The following is a 22,841-nucleotide window of genomic DNA, read 5'->3' on the forward strand; positions in this document are numbered from 1 at the left end:
TCTTTAATCTTATGATTGTGCACCTCATCTTCAGTGCTACTTATTCAAATGCATTATGGGCTGCATGCTGACTCCAGTAACAATATATATGCCAGGTTTAATGTTTGGCTAATTAGTAGTGCTGTGAAAATTTTTACATGCAATGAGATCTTTTCACCATTCTACCTAATGAACATAAATCAAATTCTAGATTATTTTTCATGAATTCATTGAATTTATCCTATTTTTTTTCTAGCTTTTATATAAAATCTTAAAATGCATTCATTTTAGTTTCATCCTGTAAGGCAACAAAGGAAAAAAGTCAAATAACCTTCCACTGTTGTATGAATTTGGTAGATGGCCCTCTTGAGAAACACTTTCCATGTGAGCTGTTACTCAAAATAATTGTTGACCTTGGACTGTGTGTATTGCAGTGGTTGACTTGAAATAACCACTGTACCTCTCAACGACCCCTAGTTTGATCTTTTTTTTCTGAGTGCCCTTGCTGTGCAGGAAATTATGTTTCACTCAGTTTTGTCTTTGAAACACCAAGAATCTTCAGAGATCCCTTTAGTTTTGTCTCTCAGAGATCTTTGAAATTCAAGTCAGACTTTGCTGTTCTTATTTTCAAATTCTTATGCAAAAAAAGTAATTACTCTGTAGATTCAACTTCATGGGGTGTTTATTTAGAGACCAGCAGACCAGCCCTTGCTTCGTGTTTTGCTTCAGGGAAGTGAAGTACAAAATATTTTCCTGAAGCACAGAAAACTCTTTTGGAAAGAGTACAAAGTAGAAATGTTGCTACTTTGAAATGCATAAATCTTATTTTCCATCCCAGTAAAAACATCTCAACTGGCATAACTTAGTGTAGATTGTAGGGTATATTCTCATTTAGCCTTTGTGAATCCCCCCCCAAAAAAACCTTTAAAAACAAACCAGTATGAAGACAAACATAGATTTTGATTATACCGTATCTAAAAATATCTCACTTCACTAATTTTCTTTTTGGGTACAGTATATTAACCGGTTTAAGGTTAATGTTCATGATGTTGTTGCAATACCTATCACAAATAAGTACAGCAATTACTTGTTTCTAAAATATTTCAGGGATACTGTATTACCATTTAATACGGTGCTAGTAACAAAACATGTACAGCAAAATGTTTGCCCTTATTTAAGGGCATAGTTTTTATTCTGTGAAGTAAACAAACTTTCAATTCAAGAGGGAAGACATATGCAAGTTTGCAAAAAATGCATGCCTAAAAGATTTTATTTTCACTTCTCGAAGAGGTAATTAAGGGAAATGAATATTTTGCAAATTGCCTTACCACTAAAACTTTTGCATATCCATCAAAGTCAATTTTCATCTACCTTGCAAATGTAGGTCAACACAATCTGTTGCATAGTCTTTACTATGCAAAAACTATGCGCATTTCTCTTTTCAGATATATTTGGGATTATGGCAGATGTTTTATTTTATGAACTTGAAAATATGTTTATCTTTGTGTAGAAAGCTGAAAAAAATCTAGTTACTGACGAGGTCTGCTTCTCTCAAAGTAAAACATTTATTTTGTAAGAAAAACCTCAAGGATAACAGCAAAAAACAAAAAAACAAAAAAAAAAAAACTCAAATGAAATCCTACAAGGTTTATTTTATGATCAATGTCAGAAAACCTCTTAATAATGACGTTATTGTAAGGGCATCATGAAGAAAGCCCACAGTCTCCAGTGGAGGAAAAAAAACACACTGTTGCACATGTGAAATTGTCAAGTCTTCCTGCCTTCTCTTTTTAAAAAGTAAATTAAAAGAGCATTAAAAGACCACTGATGCATTCACTAAAACCTTATCCCTGTTTGAATTTCTGCCTGAGGCCAATGAAAACGTGGTCTTCAATAATCTTATGGTTTTAAGACATTTGTGGGGTATATATTGTCTATTGCTTCGTGTTTTTAATGAAAACTAAATGTACATTTACATTTTAAAGTACTTATTTGTGCACTGTCACGTGTGAGTGCACATGAGCACAAGTTCATCTTAAAGACCTTCTGTCTTGGCTGGTTAATGCAGATGTGTTGATCTTCTTGATTCTATCAACTGGGCCCCAAGCATTCTCCACACAGTCAAAACACTCTGAGAAATGTATTATTTGCAGTGGAAGTTCCCCTACGCTCCCACAGCAGGGCAGGTCAGAGGATGCCCCTGTGAAGTGATGCCAAGCAGATATCCTTTAAAGTGAACCGAATGATATTTTGAGAACTTTTGAAGTTGCTTCCTTATTTCAAAAATTATAGCAAGCTCTTGTTTCTTGATATAGATTCTTTTGTCTCTTCTTTTTGCTTTCTTCAAAGGCATGTTTTGACATTTAAAAAAGTCAAACTTGAATGATTTATGGTTGCTTTAGAGGGGGGAGAAGCTTATGCAGAACCGTATAACCTATAAGAAGTGTTGTCTGTTGATCAAAGTCATGTTTAAGCTTTTATTTTCTCTGCTGATTGCAAAAATCATTATAAATGACTTGGCATTTATATCTTTACTGAGGACTTTTATTGCTATTCTTGTATAGAAACTTAAAAATAAATATTTAAATACAGGTTTGAAAATCACATACGTAGGGTAGCAAATGCAGCTTTCTGAAGTTTTACATACATGATGTCTTATCACCAATCTTGTTTGATCAACGTTGATAAATCAATTATGCCTTATCCACATTCGACTCTAGAGGAATATTCCTTTATTTTTTTTTTAAGTGGGAGGCAGTAAACTGGCTTTTTATTTAGTAAAAATACATTAACAAAACTTTGTGTAACCTTTCAAATGAAAGAATAACCATGTTGTTTATTAATACAAAATAAACAATTGGCTAATGACCTAAACGGTAACATCCCCATGAGTCACCAGAAAGTCCTGACTAATTATTCTCAGATTCACATAAACATTAGCTCATAATGTTTCAGATATTTAAGAAACTAATATTTCCAAGTCTGGGTGCATGTCTTAGAGCCGATCTTATCCTCTGATCTTATCTACCTCAGTAAAAGTCTAAAATCAACCACTGTCTTCTGCTCTCTGATGAGAGATGTTTGACTGATGGACCGGCCCACCAGGTCATGTTTGCAGTTAACAAGAGTCACTGCAACTTGTCACCTGCAGTTAACAAGTTGCCAACTCAGCAACTTTCTTGCTATATTTAGTAACATTTCAGTAAAAAAAAAAAAAAAAAAAAAAAAAAAATCATTGGCTAAAATCAAAATCAGCGTGTCAGGCTTTTTAAAGAATGGTAATTATTTGCAATTGGTAAGAAAACGGCAATCAATGCACCCCTATTTACAATCTTTAAATTCAAAATCAGACAATGACGTGTGAAAAAGGAACTGTAAGAAGAACAGAATGCTGCATTCTTTTTCAGTGAACATTCCAGCTATGGTCTGTTTTGGTACCATGCAAATTATTGATCTCCAAATGGCACAACATGCTGAGCAGACAGACAATAACATTAGAACAACAAAGCGTTGTGTTTCTGTGTCTCATACATTTTTGATTAAAATATGTTTGTTCTTTCTTCGTTGATGTTTCTTGTGTCGGATAGAGTGCTCAAAAATTCATTCAAGATTGACAATGGTTCATAATAATAATATTCAAGAAAATTTTACTGAGTGAACGTAGCTAGTTCCTACCTATCTCTGAGCGTAGGGTACAACAAGAGTAGTATTCTTGCTAAAAAGCTTAATGTGAAATATCAGCATAGATTAACCATTCGTCATTTAGCTAACATTATCTGCATCCAACAGCATTCCTCAGTTTGCTCGGTTTGTTTGGAAATAAACTGTGCAAAGTTTCTACCTGTTGCTGGGTCTGGCTGGTCTGCACACCGTGAACTATTCTAAAGCTCGTCTCCACTCGTTGAGCCACTCCGGCGTTGGTACACTCATTGTGCATTTAAAGACGCTCAGACTAATTACCACGTTTTAATGACTAATCAAACTGTTGTAATGGCTGAAAAAAAAGTGCAGGAGATAACAGGATATGGGAAATGTGTAGAACAAGTCCCATCGTGTTCCCCCGTCTGTTGCCATGTGCCATACGTTTTGTGCATACTGCTGTTGCCATCGGGTGGTAAAGAATCTCACTCCGTTGTCCTGGGTTGAACTGTGGTGCCAAATTCTTACCCACCAGGTCTGTCCATTGGCTGCCCATACCCATACAAGGACCAATTAATGTTAACTAAATGTCATATTTGGTTTTATTGTGTTTTACTTGAAATTTGACTAGAAATATAAGGGATTTTTTTTTCTTTTTCTTCAATTTTTTCAGGGTAGCCTGAAGAAAAGCCATCAGATATCTCCGCAGGAATTCCTCAGTGAGCTGAAGTCAGGGGTGATGGACGAACGTCTGTTTGCCTGTCTAGACTCATTGCGAGTGTCCCTGACGAGCAACCCTGTGAGGTACAGATAAGATATTAAGGTCTGATAATGGTTACTAAAGTTCCCTCCTTAGTTTAGTCACTATGTATGTTGCCTGTTTTGTAATTATACATTTTAAAATGTGCTTTAATTCAGATTTTGCCTTTACATTTTAGTACTTTGTTTAAATTTATTCAAATGTTTAAACTGGAACTCTTTGAACTGCTTTAAAGTCTTTCAGTTCCAACAGATCTTAATAAACTTGAATAAGGGACTTGAACTGTGTTAATGAGAGAGTTGGTCACTATGCTTTTTGCTGTAATCGAGGCTCATGGATCTTTCCTCTTTCCTTTCTGGCATTTCACATTAACTTTTAACACTGCAATCATATTCTTAATTATAACATGCGTAGTTGAACTGTATTACTTAAAAAACTTATCTTAGTTTAATGTATATGAGCTGTTTTTTTTTTTTCTGTTTTGTTTTTTTCTCTCTCTCTCTCTTTGTTAAAGCGGCTACAATATGAGTGCCTGCTTTCTAATGCGGCATATTAGGCATTAAAAGGTTATATTCTTTGACACAAAATGTCTCATTTCCCTTAATCAAAAGTGAAGTAGCATTCAAAGGAGCTGGCTGCTTGTGTAAAGTTACTTTTATATATTTAGTTTGGCAATCCTGAGTTTGCACATGAATGATTTAGATGAACTAAATGGTTAGCAGTTTAGTTTAATGGTTTAAAAATCTATTCAGTGTTAAAAAGATCAGATTACATAATGAAATTGCACTAATTTCTGAAATGTTTCCAACAATGTTGTTTTTTAGTTTGCAGGTTAACCTTCAAACTGTTTCTAACTTGTTCCTATGGTCTTGGCAAACTGAAACAATTGGGCCCAAATTAGTTTAGAGATTACAAAAGAGATTACAAAATGTAAAACCTTTATAGTAAAATACAATCTTTCTTAGTTTTCATTTACATTTCAACAAACTATTTAAATAGTGTAAAAGTATTTTACACTATTTTCAATAATCAATGTGAAGAGCCTTTATTGGCATTTCAGCAAATAAACACTTATCATTACTGACAGGCTTATTGCTTGTTTCCAGTGGCTTTTCAACAATTTATCTTTTGAGATGAGCTCCAAGTCCTTGAGGCTGTGCTTGCCATCACTTCAGTCTTTGGGTCCCTCCACAGATTTTGTGCCGGATACAAGTTGGCATGCAGACTGGGCCAATCCAAAACCTTAATATTTCTTCCTATCAGCAGAAACATGTTGGTAAAATTATAAGATTACTTTAAATCAAAATCTGGGATTGTCATGAGTACTGCTGGGCTCAACACTTGGTATGAAACCATGTGTAGAGAGCATGCTGCTTAACTCAAACAATATTCTTCAGTAGAACCAACATATAAAAATACCAAGCTGTAATTGTGTCAAGTAACACAATAACACAGCAACCTGCTGTCATTTTAATGTTTTTTTTAAAGTTATTTTAAAGCCTTTCCACTCTTTGTTTAGAGTCTTTCAGTTTAGTGGATAGATATTTCGAAATGTCTTCCTTTTTTTTTATGTTGCAGTAGTTTCAGTAAAATTGACTGTCAGGACAAATGTGGCCGGTAAGCTCTGGTGTTTGATGAAGGGACCACTGATCATACTGTCAGACTCAAGCCTAATGACAAAAGTACGGACTAGATCATAAATCTGGCTTGGCTAGAAACGGCATCAACCTCTCGCCTTCTAATAGCGCCATTAAAGTCCTGAGTTGCTGGATTGATTTGGAAGTAAAACCTTTTTGTCTGCCACAGTTTTTGGATGCTGATCAGTGTCACTTTCTTGGCAATGATGCAAACGGCTCCCAAGCATTTCCTCAGTGCAATGTGTGTAGCCTGCAAGAGGAGGCAGGAGGATATATTTTCCCATCTGGATCTCTCTGGTAGAGCAGACCAACCTAAAGTTAATTTCATAATTCTGGCACTTGTCTGACTCTTTTATGCATTACTTCAGCATCTTCAGTTCTCTGTCCCTATTCATAAAAAGAGGCCACAGCTTTACCTTATAGGTTCAGCAAGGCCACATGATGTAATTGTATAAAATGGATTTGATAAATGGATCTGACAAAAAAGTGGAAATTGGTTTTTGATACTGTATTATAACTGACCTTCATGTTTAAGGCTCCACAGTCATTTATTTTTAGTTTAGCTTCCACAAAGGTAAACACTCTTGTTTCTTACTTACCCCATACCAAAAAACAAAACCTTGGATGCCGTTTCTGCCTCGCACTGCCATGAACTACAAATAATGAGTCATGCTTCCTATGCAGAAGGCATTTTTCAAAAGAACTTTTCACTTCAACATTTGTTACATATCCTGCGGAAATATTTCTTATTTTGTTTTAGATTTTTAACATTGCTTTAACTTTAGCCTCCTGCTTTATCTCACTTTAAAGACCTATGCTGTCATTGAAACTGCATATTAAAAGTTAGTTTATTTCTATTTTGTGGAGTACAAAACTTTCGCGGACTTCTTAGAACTCTTAGAAGGATTCTCCAGGGATTCTTTAAGAAGCTGACACAACTTAACGATAAAGTTAAACAGATAAGGCCTTTTCTTCAGCTCATGTCTATTTGCTTCTCAGGGAAGCTTGTCGACTCTTTGAGATGACAGCCTTAATTTTTTTTTCCAATATTATGCGCTTTACCAAACAACCTTATATTTGAGTGAAAATTATTTGTTTTTCTGATTATTATGTAGGTAGGAAATTAAAATATTTCAGCGTCTCAGCTAGTGCTTACAATTTTTATGGTGATTAAAATATTAGGAGGTCCAAGGGAAAACCCAAACATCCCTCTCCTTGGCAACAGTTTCCTGGTCATAGAAGAAGATACCACAATGTTTCCAGGCCAGAAGGAACATATGAGGTCCTCCATTCTGATCTTGGTCTCCCCTTGGGGATTCCTACCAGGATGACTGAGCCAGAAAATCTCCAAAATGATCCAAACATCCAATGCTGATCTGCCCTTTTGGTCTTATAAAATTAACTGAGCCAGATAGTTCGCAGTTTTTGAGTTTTTGCTGCAAAAACAAAATAGTTGCAACATAAAAATATGCTATTGTGTTTGGACTAAGAATGAAGGGAAAGACTTTGGACAGGAATTAGATTTTTTTTGTAATTCGGCAATGAACAACACTGTTCTAAATCAGACCTCTTCGGGAAGGTTTGCTTATAAAATTATCTTGGTGTTAAAGCACCTACAGCAATCCTCGATGTGGAATGAGATCATATAAATTCTGTGTCTCCTCTTTGTCCTGCTAAGCGGCTGTGTGAACAACTGAATGTAAATCAGCAATGTGTTTTCACGGCACTGTGATGAGCTGTGCTCAATATGGCTCCAGACCGAGGACTTTCAGGGAGAGAATGTAATTGAAGTTTTCTCATTGGGGATGTGGGAGGGCTGCCAGATGCTAGGAACTAATGAAACCCAAGGGCTGGCAGAGTATGTTAGATTAGCAAACTGAATATAAAATACTTTAGTTGTTTAGACAGGCTGTATGACAAATAAAAAAAAAAAACATCTAATTGCTCAAGGATTAACAGGCAGAAAGACATCACACAGATTTAGTTGTGTTTTATCCCTAAATTGGTCACCTGTGGATGATTCTGTAAGACTCTGTTTGGCTGCTGTTCGTGTTTGGTCGATGTCCTTAGTTGGAAATAACTAGCAAAACCATATTGGATAGACTGTAATGACTGTTGATGGATTTTTTTCTGCGCTAACAGATAATCTACTTGCATGGTTTCATATCTGTTACACTGGCATTTGCCAAATGAAATGTGTATAAACTATTGTGAACTTTAGTCTAATGTACACCAACTCCAGTCTTTTAGGATCACGTTCCTGCATGTTCTCAATGTATTTTCGACCCAACACTGCTGATTCAAATTCCTGAATTATCGTCTCAGCATCTGCTCAAAAAATAAATAAATAAATAAATAAATAAATAAAAATCATTGGTAGTTATTTTATTTTATTTTTTAGGTCTTTTGAACCAAAGAAACGGCTAAAACATGTTGGAAACTAGCCTTTGGGGGTTGTTTTTGAGCACTAATAATGTGTGCAGTGACTTTCAAATCCAAATTACTCACTGTTATTAAACTTCTTTGATATGAAACAATGAAACTTGGACAAAACATTTTGAAACTTTTTCCACTTTTAATTTTTCACATATCCTATACAATTGACCCAGAAACAAAGATTTATTGGTGTGGAACCATGTGTATTACTAATATTAATACATTTAAAATGAATAAAAATGAATACTGTACCTGGTAAAAGTTCAACACTTCTATCAAATTTAGTGGAGCTCCACTGTGCACAGCCGTCTGTGGCTTATCCATAGAGTTTTTGTCTGGTTTACTTTGGTTGTTTATCTTAATTTGGATGTGATTTTTTTTATCTCACTGCAAAACTGAAAAATTAAAACCCTCTTCATCTTTAGTGGGCAAATTAATGTTTTGGGTCAAAATTAACTGGTGTTTGGAACTGGTTTTGAATTCATCAGCTTTGAAAAAAACAAAATAGCCATAGCTCCCATAGCAATAGCCACGTTCATGATGGTACTGTTATGCTTTAGTGTCAGTATTGTGATCTTTTGCTGATACACTGGGCTGTTTTTGTGTCAAACGTGCCTCTTTGAATTGTTGCCCAAACGTGTGTTTGATTTTTATCAAGTTATTACAGATTTTACCACTAGGTTTTCAAAGATTTCAGCTAGATTTTTTAGGAGAGTCATTTTCTGGCTTCTGCCTTCATCTTCTCTTTGTCGAGATGTATATCGAATGCAGGACATTGCTGTCTCATTTCAAACTCAATCAGCACATGTCAGAACTTTCTAATCTTTCAGTACTATTTACCTCTGGGCAGCCTTGACCACCAGTTTCTATCGGATCTTTTCTCAGTTTTGGAGAAATTTCAGTTTTGTAAAGTCACTTTTGTTACACATTTTCTCTAGTTATGGATGACTGTTTTCACTACCGTGGTATTCAGGTAATGCTATGGATTCTTTTGTGCCATCTCCTGGCTGATACATTTGTTTAATAATATAATCCTTTACAACCTCTCTGCAAACTGGGCAGCTTTCTTTCAGGGTAAGGCCTGTATCCAAGAAGACGGAATATTGAAATGTAAGAAAAAGGAGCAAAGAGCACAGTTATCTTAAGACATTTATGTAACCACATTATATGCAGCGTTGATATTTTCGGCATTTTTTTCACAGGTCTCCTTTTTTCCAATTTAATTGTATATGTATCATTAAGATTCTAAAAAAAAAAATCCGAAATTAAATTTTATCAACAGCCTGCCTATTTGAAAGGGAGTCGTGTTCAAAAAAGATCTGGAAAATTTTGTTGTGGGATTTTTTTTTTTTTTTAACTCCCCTTACACATTAAATAAAATTGCACAGTTTGCAGGTTCTGAAAACCTGCTTTATTTGTCTTGTCCCAGCTCTCTTTGACCTCTATAGAGAAAGAAGAGAGACACCCTCCTTTTATAAATGGACTCTGCACAATTGTTCTTGCTACTGAAATCTTTTCTCAGGACATGGCAGAAAGCTATTACATTGCCGGTTTCTGACCTCCAAGATCTTCAAAATGTCTAACGGCTTAAAACTTCAAAAAGCTTTTGAAAGCCAATTTGTCACCTCGATCCCTTCCACTTTTCTCTAATGTGTTTCAAGGCAAATTTAAAATTTATAGCAGCAGATCCTGATGGTGTAGGCTTGTTGGTTTCCGCAGCAATAATTCTTTCCATAGATCATCGGATTATTTTTCTTTTGCTCTGTGCCTCACCTACTGATGATGAAAAACTAACATGCAATTGCCCCTGAACTATGCATTTCAATGAAGTTGTTGTCAAGACCCTGTGTACTCTATAACCAGAATGGCCTGGGCCATGGCACATTCAAGAGTGAAAGCTGAATTGATTTTTTTTTTCTTTCTTCTTTAACATGAAAGCCTCATTCCTCAGATTCCTTGGCAGCAGCTTTCACAATCTTCATCAAGGCTGTGACAGGTTTTGTCTACCTCTTCCCTCCTTTTTTGTTCTGACCCTGTAACACATTCATCCTCACTCGAAAATATTTCAAAGTTGCTCAAATCTAGCCTCCTTCTTGTCTTGTTTTTCTGAAGAAGGAATTCTTTTTTACTGAAAGTGAACACAATTTACTTTGTTCAGAACTCTGACTCGTAAGTCACCTCAAATTCTTAAGGACTATTAAGGAATTTGTATACAATTTATGTCCGTAGCACACCTAAGCTAGTAGATGAAGTTTCCCACTGTAATACTGTTATTGCAATAAACATTTTTACATAATAGTGTTTCATCACTTGTTTAAGCTCAGAATTTCAAAATCACATTTCCATTAATATAAGTGAAACAATACAGCAAAAAACAAACAAAACAAAACAAAAAAAAAAAACAGACGGATATACCTCATGGGCACACTATAGCTTTCATCCCATCTCAAGAAATTCAATTCAGATTACAGCTTCTCTTTCCACCTTGAGAATTTTGTTGATTTGATGCTTGAGAGCATGCTATGCTGCTGGTTGATTAAATGATCATGAGTGAATGCTAATGTTCAAAGCTTATATCCAGGTTTATTTGAGGGAGGTGCAGGCACTAAACATGTATTTATTTCCATTTTCACATTCTGAATGTAAAACTTTCTTTGATTATAAATAATATACTAAAATCTGGAAGGTTTTTGCTGTTTTTATCTCACTTTTGGTAATTAAAACCTAAATAATTTTTAATAGGAATCAGTATGATTTGGATGTTGGAGACTAAATCAAATAAGTGGTTCATAAGATTTAAAAGAACTGTTTAGCAAAACTGATTCAGTACATCCCTAGCTTAAAAAAATAGGTTTTGTTTGAGATTCCTCAAGAGTTGGGGTCAGAGATATACCGAAGAGAAAACCTGGAGAAAATAAACCAAACTTAGATTTAGTTTAATTGTCTATACTAATGTCAGTGTTTATTCTTGGATGCACTTTGTCTCTGACAGATATAGCTTTTAGCAAGAAAATACATCTATATTAGATGTTAGTTCTATTCTTTCAGTACTACTCTTTAATAAAAGGTACTACTCACTAAAACTCCCCTAAGGCCCATTTTCTCCAAGATGTGTCTATAAGTTCAAACAATGTGAAGCACACAAAGTCGGCCTTTATACAGGTATTTTGATGCAGCTTCTTTTTGAGGACAAATTGAAATCGTCCCTTTGCCCAAAACTGCTTTCATTGCATATTTTTATCACTATTAGGATAACCGTTAACTAGGTATTGGCCGGTTACTTGTATGAATGTTTTAAAAAGGTACAGTATCTGGTGAAGTTACTACTGAAGTTTTCCATCTTGTTTTTACGGTTTAAATTCTTTTATTGAGGTGGCAGTCAAAGTGCTGGTGTGACTTGTGTTTGCCCTAGCCACGCTGAACATATAAAGTTGGACAGGATTTACCCTTACTGTATATCACTGGTCAGCTGTCTGAGAGAAGGTCACTTGCCTTTTACCTTGCTTACAAGAAATACCAAGTTGGCTGTCTCAAAATACAAATTAATCTGGCTCCCTAAGCAGGCAGCTGAACTGCTTATCTAGCTAATATTTCCCTGTCAAGCTGATGTTTGAACTTGGATATTAACCCATTTAAGGAAATGGTCAGTGGAGTTTTTTTTTTTTTTAATTATTATGCATTTTAGGAAATTAATGTTGCACTCTAAAGAAAGATTGAGTGATTATTAGTTTTAAAATATTGTTAAGGCTATTTTCATTTCATAAAAAAATATTTCTGTTGCATCATAGAGTTCTGGACTCCTTCAGTGTGCCTTTGCTTTGTTGTTTCCCCCTGTCTGAACTGATTTAGTGAAGCCTTTTTATTTTTTTTCAGGCAAGAACTGCAACATTTATAACTGCTGCCTTTCTTCTCAGCACAGAGTTTGGATTTCTGCTTGTTTTTGTGTCTAAAAACTTTGCACGGTGGTTGATGAGTATGAAATTGCTCTTGTCAGATGTCAGTCTCAAGCTGTTGTGGTATTGATTTATTGTATTCTTTTCCAGTTGGGTGCAGAGCTTTGGGCATGAGGGCCTTGGACTACTGCTGGACATTTTGGAGAGGTTGCTTTTCAAGAAACAGTAAGTTTATATTCAGTTTGTTTGTTTTCTGTAGTGGGCTTATATATCCTCATCTTTATTGTGTCATGTCCACAGGCCGGAGAAGCTTGACAAAAAAAACCAGCATAAAATTGTCCAGTGTCTCAAAGCCTTCATGAACAATAAGGTAATGTCAGTTTTTCCGCCTGTCCTCTTGAAGCTACAAACGATGTAATGAATTGCTAATACTGCAATGAAATGGTTCAACCATTAAGGTAATAACATTTTACCAGTGACTATCAAACACATGAACTTGTTACCATGTTCTCTCGGACTATAGCGCATTCCACCATGTCAAACTTCAGCCATGGATGCCACTGTCCCACAACTTTAGATGTGTCTGTATGTCATCATAACTCAGTCACATTACCTGGATTATGTAGAGTACTTGAGAGAGCATGAGAAGTTAATTCAGTCATTTGATTCATGTGTGGTGGTGGACTTGTGTCAAAGTCTAGCCCTGAAGGGCCAGACTTTCACTAAGTGATCTGCCTGCAAAACGCCCATCACGGTAATCAAATAATATTTATGCATATGTTAAACCAAGAATTTGCATATCTAAAATAATAATGTTCTAAATAGAAAATCTGCACAATAAATGCTGCATTACATGTATTCTTGAAATATTGAATATGATGTCTATTTAATATGCCTGTTTTTGATGAGCAAACTGGAGAAGTAAAGAAACTGAAACTATTACACTTTAAAGTTTGTTTTCCCCCCCAAAGCTACATTAACCTAATAACTTATGTTTGGTTTTATTGCATTTTAGATGGGTGAAAAATATTACGTTACTGGTAGATATTAAATTATTTATCTTATGCCTGTACAAAGTTTACAAATTATTTATAGATTATTCATCGTTGTATCAAAATTAATGATTTTTGGTTGAATTGCTTCATTTAAGATCTCAGTGAAAGTATAAAATCTATAAAACTGATTTTTTTTTAATATATAGTTTTGTTTTTACATTTTTTTAAAATATGCAAAATATGATCCCTAGAGTGTCATATTGAATCAGCCACAGTGTTCTATTGTGAACACTATTTTATAAAGCCTTTTTTCTCTGCTGTTAGTTTATAAGTTACTACATAGAAAAAAAAAATAATCCTCATATGAAGCTAAAAGCCAGCAGAGACAGATATACAACCCCTCTGGCATAAATTTTGCTGTAGGGTCCCTTGTAATCCTGCGTCTCAACAGGCGCCAGACACCAGCATTTACCCGTAGGCCTTTCTGTAAGCCCAGACCTTTCCAGGGCTGGAGAGGCATCTTGGGACAGCAGGTACCCACTATGCCAAGAAGACAGGTGTTCTCTACCAGCTGTTTGTTGAACCTGTTTTTTTTTCTTCCTGCTTCGTCTGTCAATTCCCATTTTTGCAATTTTCCTGTTTTTCTAAGCAGTTTTATAATAATGTTCTAAAAGTTGCATTATAAAATTGTGCTTTGAAGAGTCCAACATTTTTTTTTTTAAATATTTTTTTAGCTAGTTTGAGACATTTTTCACAAAATATAATTCCCTTTCTGTACTATGTATTTAAAATATGGTATATCTAACAATGTTGAGTACTTTGCTCTTTCAGAGCAACAGAGGGATAGTTCAGTTTTACAATCCATTTTGGGTCTTGAATGTCAAGAATCGCAGACAGTTCCTCGATAAAAGAACTAAGTTAATACTAGAGTTGTTGTGGTTTATACATTTTACGTTGACTTGGAGCAACCTATTAACAAAATGACAAATTAGGATGACTGCAAAATCTGTTTAATTTCTGTGCCATTATTTTTTGTCATTTAAAATTTACAAGACTCATGTACTGATTATTGCACAAATACATTACCTGGCCAAAAAGGTTCCCAGCTGGATGTAACAAAATAAATGGGTACAAGTCTTTTATTGGATAATCACTGCATAGGTGGTGATCTTAATAGTCCAGATTTACCCTCTTCCAGAATGATGGGCTCACCAGTGATGCCTAGTACCCACTGTGCAAGCGTTTGGGACAGCCCTGTGATCTGAGGTTGCTGCAGTTGGTCACGTCCAGGTTCAGCAATATTATGAGGTCAACTGACTACCTGAGCATGGGGATACTTCAAGCTTTGAAATAAAAACTAGATTTTCTAGTAAGGTCTAAATAACTTAGAAAAACACAATGGTGCAACAGCAATGCACAAATAATGATTTTTCAGTTCAACAACATTTTCTACTGGTATTTCATTGCCATAATTACTGCATTGAGCCAGACCTTTAATCGGCACTCACATCCTGGATAAAACATCACAGACGGCTGTTCTCTTTAAATATGACATTTCGTCTGTCACGTTTTGTCATGCGGGGGAAAAAAAATAAAATAAAATTGGCTTCATGGAAACTATGGAATAATGTTACGTCCTTATATTTAAATTTTTATCTTCTACCATTTGGGATAGCACATTGTTCTTTTTGCCTCATGGCCAGATTGCAATATGACTGAGTAATCTACTGTTTTTGTTGCAGTATGGCTTGGATCGAATTCTGGGGGAGGAGAAAAGCCTTGCCTTACTAGCAAGAGCCATCGACCCCAGCCAGTCTGGGATGATGACTGACGTTGTAAAGCTGCTATCAGCCATCTGCATTGTTGGCGAGGAGAACACGTACGTTGGTTTTATTTTATTCATCAGCTAGACTAACTTTTTTTTTTTTTTCCCCAAAAACATAGCACTTATTTCTTAATACAGCTGTGCTTTTGTTTAGGTTGTTCCTAAATTAATGAACTAATGTATAGTCATTATCTTATTTGTGATCATAATACATTAAAATTAATTTATCTCAAATAAATTCCATGCTCTTGCACAGCTTGGAGAAGGTTCTTGAGGCCATCACGACAGCAGGGGAGTGGCGAGCCATTGAGCGGTTCAGTCCAATTGTGCAGGGACTGCGAGATCGCTCCATTCAGCTACAAGTGAGTTCGGTGTTCTTTTGTTTCAAATGTCTTTATGGTCCAAACTAAGTGAATTACATTGTAAATCACAAATATAGTGAAACCACTGCTAAAAAAAACCTTGCAGATCTAAATAACCCTGTCTCTGAAGACCACAGGAAGATATACAGACCAGGAGACATTAAAACATTCACTGCATAATGAAGTTCCTTAGATTTGACCATCTAAGTTGACTCATTTTGACCTCCACAAATATTGTATGATTGACAATATTGCTAAATAGCATTTCAATTTAGTTAATAGTTTTTTTTTGTTAAAACATGTCAAAGACTTGCTCATAATACTTGAGATGTAGAGCAGGAATGTTAAAAGAATTTCTCAATTTGCCCTTGCAACATCATAATGCTTACAACAAATCCTATGCACATAGATATTCAGGACCAGATGTTTCTATTGAGCATAAATGACCAATTTAATCATCAGTTTAGGCACAGATGGGACAGCAATTAGAAGCCGGCCCACAAATTCATCTATGATGTTTGTTATTTGTCAGTCTGTTATTATCATCACCGTAATCATAAATGGTATGTCCTCAATGTTTGTTGAAACTTCACATCATGGCCACACATTATATCCAGTCAGCAAGTACGTCATAAAGAGTCCAGATCGGTGTGAAGCACTTTCCTTTCCATCTGCTCCCTTTGCAAATACTTTCTCTGGACTGACGCTCAGATAGATATCAGATGATTAAAATATAGTTAATGAGTCCAAATTTGATTTACCTTTTCAAAAGAAAACCAGACAATAACACCATAAAGGCAGAAATTGACAAAGTAAACAGCACAAGATATTTTTCTGATTTATGCACAACAACGTAATATCTCCCTGCTGATATAGACACTTTAAATATTGATTATGAGTTGTTCTAAATAGGACAGCACTTGTTTGTAACAACAATGTGGAAACACATTTGGTAAATATGATGTCTGAATTTTTAATCAATAGCTTAGCAATGTGACTTAGGGGAACTGAATGCATGCATAAACACAAAAACATACAGGGGCTTGTTTTCTTTGGAAAACTTGTATTATTGTTAAATGATTGGTTCTTCGATACAAGTTTAAACTGCATATAACCAGCTCATTAAAGTGAAAGATAAGTACTCTTGCACTCCTAACCCATCATCACAGGCCAGTGATGTCCAGTCCAACATCAACCATCAAAAGGATTGGGTGTTATTTTGTCTTCTTTTTTCTTCAAAAAGAATTGTGTGGTTTTATGCCAGACCAAACAGTGTTTGCTACTTAGAGGACTCATCTTTGGGTTACATGACAGTGATCAGTAACTTGACCATTGCCTTTCTACATAATTTAGCTCGATTCTCATCTCCCTTCAGTGCTCAGTCTGGAATTTCTCCCATTAAGCTGGATTTCTCTGGTAAAATTTCAACCGAGCCAATCAGCAAAAAGAACGAGGAGTTGTGAGTGATTGATGTCTACTTTCTGTGCTGTTTTAGAGTTGTTTGCTTATCTTTGTTATTTGGCAATGGCAGAGAAGGAAGTGAATGAAGCTATTCAGTCTTAGAAGAATGTCTAAGAAGAATGTCTAAGACATTTTATTGGAGGTAAAGATGCAGTGGCCCCTACGCCCTACGGGATTGTTTACAGCACACATAATTTCCGGTAAGGTTTATCGAGCTGGTGCATTACATGTGTATGGCCAAACGTTCTCGATTGGGTAAAATCAGATCCAATTGTTTAAGTTTTCCATAGAGTCCGTGCCTCCAGCAAGAAATCGTTTCTCAACAGCCAAAGTCCCGACCCTGTGTACGAAGGAAAGCATAGGTCTAGGGGCTGGTTTTTATCAGGCTAAGTACAGTTCCAGTTACATTTCCAGCAGTAGTCAAAAAAACTCTACATACTTGCATTTGTGTGGTAGGACAAATACTAAATACTTATTCCTAGTAAACAACAAGGTTGTACATGTCTTATAATACTTCTTATAATTAATTGGTGACCCAAAGATGCAACATATTTCCCCTACAGGGATTTGTGGAAATTATTTTGATCCTGCCTTACCATTGTTTTTAGTGCAAGACTATGCTGCTGCTGCTGTAAAAGTTCGATACGTTTTTAAGGATTTTTGGACATATTTGCCATGTTGCCAATAACTGGAAGGGTTTGCACATTGCAACCTTGTGTCAGACATTAGAAAGCTCCTCACACATTTTCTTTATTGGCCTTTCACTTATACTCACTCATATTGAACCCCTTATAAAATATCTATAGCTCTATATCTGGAGGGCTATTCCTCTACACCTGGATACCACTGAATTATATGGGCTTTCTGGGGTCCAGCTGCATTTGAACTACCACGTGGAATAATATAAAAAAAACCTCTCAAGGTACCAAAGCTATGTTAGATAAGACAATTATTTTGTAATCTTACTTTTAGCACAATATTAAACTCGTCTTGCTCTTTTAAGATAAATGCCCTGAAAACTAAGTAACAATCAGGCTGACACTGATCCTTAAGCCCCCTCAGTATATAGTAATGTCATACCCTTTTTTCATACATGAGTGAATTTCTTCTTGTGGTCAATAATTGATTTTTCTGTTTGTGTTTTGCTTGCCAGCTGGTGTTGCAGTCACTGTTTAGTAAACCAAACTCAGAGGGCATTCAGAAATTCTGTCCTAAATAGCCCGTTTGCCCTTATATTGACTGCTAGTTAATTTCAGTCTATGGGTCTACAGTTGTTGCATTAATATTAAAACCACCACCCCAGTGGGTGACTGGAAAAAATAGACATGCATTAGTTATGGTCTTCTGCTTCCAAGGGACGTGGCTCATTTCAAATGCATGCCAGCGTGCTTTTCATCAACTGCTGGTAGAAGAAATTCGTCATCTCATTCTTTGGTTCCCTCTCCCACTTTTCACTCTCTCTCTCTGTCTTTGTGCCCTTGTTGTTTGTTGCAGGTGGCATGCATGCAGCTCATCAATGCCCTAGTAACATCTCCAGATGAGCTGGACTTCAGGCTCCATATTAGAAATGAGTTTATGCGTTGTGGCCTCAAAGAGATATTGCCGGTAAGTAAAACATGACCCAGGACACGCACACGCTTACAGACACAATAAACTCTCACCTTGTATTAATATTTAAATGAGTTGTCCACTTCAGTGAAATATTGTTGATTTGCTCCAGCAAAAAAAAAATTATTGAACATCGAGGAGAGCTTGCACGTCCTCAGTATGTGCAGCGGTCAGAAACCAATAAAGTGTCTAGTGTCTCAGCTAATAATCTTTCTGCTGGCTTTATGCAATCTACCTAACATGTTTATCTCTTGTAAACAATTGTTCTGCTGCTTCCATGGAAGAAAATGAATTACAGTGAAAAGTTAGAGTCCAAACTTCCATATTAGTTTTAACAATGTTGCTTATTGTCTTTATTTGAGCTTACATTTTTGATTTTAATAATTACGAAATTCTTGATATTTTTTTTATTAATCAAATTTATTTTATATGCATATTTTTCCCCTTTCATCGGTTTTATTTATGTATTTTTCATTTTTTTTTCTTTAGCAACTAATGACCATTAGGAATGAGGCTCTGGACATTCAGCTGAAGGTTTTTGAGGAGCATAAGGAAGAGGACATGATGGAATTCTCTCATAGATTGGAAGACATCAGGAGTGAAATAGAATATCCTTGTTGAAACTGAACAAAAAAAAAACATGCAACTCATATTTGATTTGATGTGTGCTTGTGTTAATTTCATGAATTCCAAGCGGACGTTCTCATGGCCAACCCGTCCCGAGGAAGTGATGAAATTTGCTGAGCCAAAACACAAATCCATGGTTTTCTTATTCTTTCTTATTTCATCTGCCTCTCCAGTTTTTTCATGTGAATATGCAGTGTTTTCATTAATCTACAAGTCCTTGACTCTTTGTACTGATGTGGGAGATGTATTCAGTATCGTGTTGAGCATGGTGAAGGACAGCAGTGCAGAGCCCTATTTCCTCTCCATCCTGCAGCACCTCATGCTCATTCGCAACGATCACTTGATCAGGTAAAAACAACGTCAGCCACAGACGACATTTAGTCTGAATTGTATATTTTTTGTTTTGTTTTTTATCAGTGTCTCAACTTTCTCATGTCCTTTTATTTTACTGCTTCAAACATTTATTTTCAGTGAAAATCCTAACTCTTAAGCTCAATAAGGAGTTTTATGTGTTTACACAATTTGATTGTAATGAAGGCTAATGTAGCTTTGGGGTATTTTCTTCTCATTTTACCCAGCATCAAATGAAAGCAATGATTTGGGTGGATTTGAGCACTGTTAAAAATGCATGCTGGTTAAAAGGTCTGGTTTTGTGGGGGTCCAACTCCCTCTGTCTTGAGCTCTCTCGATGACTTTGGCTAACAAAGAGAATGCTTTCTCTTTCATCTCCAAGCCATCTACAGCAGCAAGGGCTCTGGAGCATTTCTCTTCTCTTATTAGAGGGAGTTTTCAAAGGCTTTTTTTATGTTGGTCCACTCACAGCTGGGTTTTACTTGAACCTTAGGCTGATCAAAAAGGCGGAGCTTTTGTTCTCAGAGGTATAAAATTTATTACCTGCCGTTTTCCCCACCCAGAAATTACACATTTGTGGTCCTTTGCTCTGTCGGGATGAATTTCTTCAGCTAAAACCCAAGCAAAGGACACAGAGCATATATATTCATGCCTCTCACAGTACTTTGAGTGGAGTTGCGGCTGATAAATAATTGAACAGTTTAGACGCTTTTCTCAGCCAGGCTGGGCAATTTTGATAAAATTGCTGAACAAATAAGCAATTACAGCCATCAAATAAAATTTACATTGCTAACTAATCCACATGGTCAACATGAAAGTATCCACTTACAGTCACACTGATTTTTACATTAGTTTCACAAAATTATCAAAACATGCTTTTCCAGTCTTATTTTTGAATGCTGATTTTAAAATGAGCTCCTATGAACTCACCTTTTTCCCATTCTTCTCTTGTCTGGTATCGGCCATCAAAGGGATCTGATGTGGTGTGAAACTCTAATTTATACTAAATACCTTTTATTGTTCTTGCTCTGAGAACTAGACATTATGTATCTTGGAAAACTAATTAGGTTTTTACAATACTGTCATTTTTCTTTTGTTTGGAAAGGTCTTAGACGTTTTTCTACAATTACCTTTTTCCTCATATTTTTTCATTCTCTTTCGCTGTTCATCGGGACATCATATTAACTTGCTGTAATGTCATTGCATAACGCATGACATTATAGCATGCTTTGCTCTGAGCCTTATTTAGCTGCGTAGCTTCAACAAAGCATTCTGTGAAAGATGTAGTCTGTAATGTACTGACAGGGTTTTTGCATAAAACATCATACAAATTATTTCATTTTATCTCAATTTTAGGAAGCCAATCGGGTTGTTAGATTATTTGTGGACCATACGGAAAACAGAATCCAATTCAGCAATTGTTTTTTGCACAAGTGTAAGAAAGTAATCGAAAAATGCGTGGGCCACAACAAGGAATGTTGGCATTTAGAAAATTTACCTTTAAGTTTGTGTAGGTCATAAATTAAAATAATTCTGATCGTGCAACAATCTTTAAAAGTCTTAAATATAACTTTCTTTAACATACATGAACCAAGAGTTTTGTTTGCTTTCTCTACCCATTGAGTAGAGACCTCTATATTACTTGTTGCCCCAGATCCTTAGGTTCTTGAATATACTAGCTAATCTAAGGTCTTAGGATTGATAAAGCAAAGTGAAACCGCAAAGTTTAGTTTCCTTGGACTATGCTGAAAGTCTGTGTTTCAAATTGAGAATTTGTGTTGTGGGGTAATGCTGGGAAAAAAAAAATCAACAACAGAAGAGGACAGTAGTGCTAGTCCTGCCCATGAGTTCTTGGTGTTGCTGTGGCACCCAGTGAGCCGTTTTGTTCAGCGGTGAGTCTGACATTCCTGGTGAAGATGACATACAAATGACTTACAGAGGAGTCAAAAGATTGAGAAGTCTGGATCACAGCACGTTATTTTATCTGAAAGATGTGATTATTGTAAAGATATAAGATTTTATGCCATGCATAGCCTAAATGTTCAACCACATTTAGCAGTTTTTTTTATAACTTAGAATCATTTAAGACTGTCTCTTGCAATATTTAAAGATCTTGCTTACCTTAGATACTAGAGTTATTAAATAAAAGACCTCCAGCAGTACTATGCATAAAGTGGGATTAATATTTTTTTTTCTTTTGTATTCAGGCTGAATTCCCTTGATGTAGTGGATCACACTCTTCAGTTCTTCAGTTTCATCTCCAGTGTTAGTTTTGTTTTAGAAATGGGTTCAAACCAATATCTCGTGCTGCTCACTATTTATAAGTATCTCAATGTTTATTAATGATTTGGTGTAGAGGAGATTAGGACTCTCTGTGGCATTGTTGTAAGATAATAAGCAGATCAAACAGTTTCTCACCCACTTGAATTTGCTCCGTCTCCCCCTGGGCTGCATGTCAGCTGCAGTTTAATAAAATATTTCCTAATGCAAATTAGTGCTTGGCCTTGGTTATTTGTGGGGGTCATTTGATATGATTTTTGTGCTCCGTAGTTTCTAATGGGTTATCATGTATTTCCCAGGTTTCATTAAAATACAAGTTATGTTATGATGATTTGTGTGTGTATGTGTATATGTTTATATGTGTGTGTATATATATATATATATATATATATATATATATATATATACACACACACATACATACACACAGTTGGTGTGATGACCAGCCAACAACAAAAGAATAAGCAAAAAAATAAATAAATACATCTTTCTGAAGCTTTATGATGAAAAGTAATATTTCTTGAAATGTGTTGTTAAGCTAGTACCATGTGGCCATCAGTGGTATTGGAATTCACAATTTTACCCACTGAACCAATCTTTAGTTAAATTTGTTGTGCGTTTTTTATTTATTTATTTATTTATTTTTTTAAATCTCCCATGACTTTCTTTCTCATCTTGACTTCCAGGCCCCAATACTTTAAGATCATTGATGAGTGCATTTCTCAAATTGTGCTGCATCGCAGTGGCACTGACCCCGACTTCAGTTACCGCCAGCGCCTAGATGTGGACTTCAGCCACCTTTTGGGCAAGTTTAACACCTTTGGCAGTTCATCACTGTGAAAACTGTTCAGTAAAGAAGTTTGACTGAATTGAACTATTATTTTCTTTGAAGAGGTGTGTGTGGACAAAGCTCGTGTTGATGAGTATGAACAACGAGCCTTAGAACTGGCACAGAAGGCAAGTATAACAAAAAATATATAACATAGCA

The 22,841-nt window shown here is 35.7% G+C and overlaps 1 protein-coding gene across 3 annotated transcripts in view; it reads left to right on the forward strand.

The window, feature by feature from the left end:
• Positions 1 to 22,841, forward strand: part of diaph3 (diaphanous-related formin 3) — a 155,956-nt gene that overhangs the window by 6,735 nt on the left and 126,380 nt on the right. For all 3 annotated transcript variants that reach the window (XM_014999113.2, XM_088004225.1, XM_088004224.1), the window contains 10 exons: positions 4,292 to 4,422; positions 12,495 to 12,569; positions 12,645 to 12,714; positions 15,082 to 15,218; positions 15,421 to 15,526; positions 18,482 to 18,592; positions 19,085 to 19,203; positions 19,454 to 19,570; positions 22,540 to 22,658; positions 22,746 to 22,810. In XM_014999113.2, the coding sequence (XP_014854599.2) occupies positions 4,292 to 4,422; positions 12,495 to 12,569; positions 12,645 to 12,714; positions 15,082 to 15,218; positions 15,421 to 15,526; positions 18,482 to 18,592; positions 19,085 to 19,203; positions 19,454 to 19,570; positions 22,540 to 22,658; positions 22,746 to 22,810 (1,050 nt within the window). The remainder of the gene's footprint in view (positions 1 to 4,291; positions 4,423 to 12,494; positions 12,570 to 12,644; positions 12,715 to 15,081; positions 15,219 to 15,420; positions 15,527 to 18,481; positions 18,593 to 19,084; positions 19,204 to 19,453; positions 19,571 to 22,539; positions 22,659 to 22,745; positions 22,811 to 22,841) is intronic.

The sequence above is a fragment of the Poecilia mexicana genome, unplaced genomic scaffold (genome assembly GCF_051168715.1).
Source record: "Poecilia mexicana isolate PSO_F unplaced genomic scaffold, ASM5116871v1 scaffold_3, whole genome shotgun sequence".
Taxonomy (NCBI): Eukaryota; Metazoa; Chordata; class Actinopteri; order Cyprinodontiformes; family Poeciliidae; genus Poecilia; species Poecilia mexicana.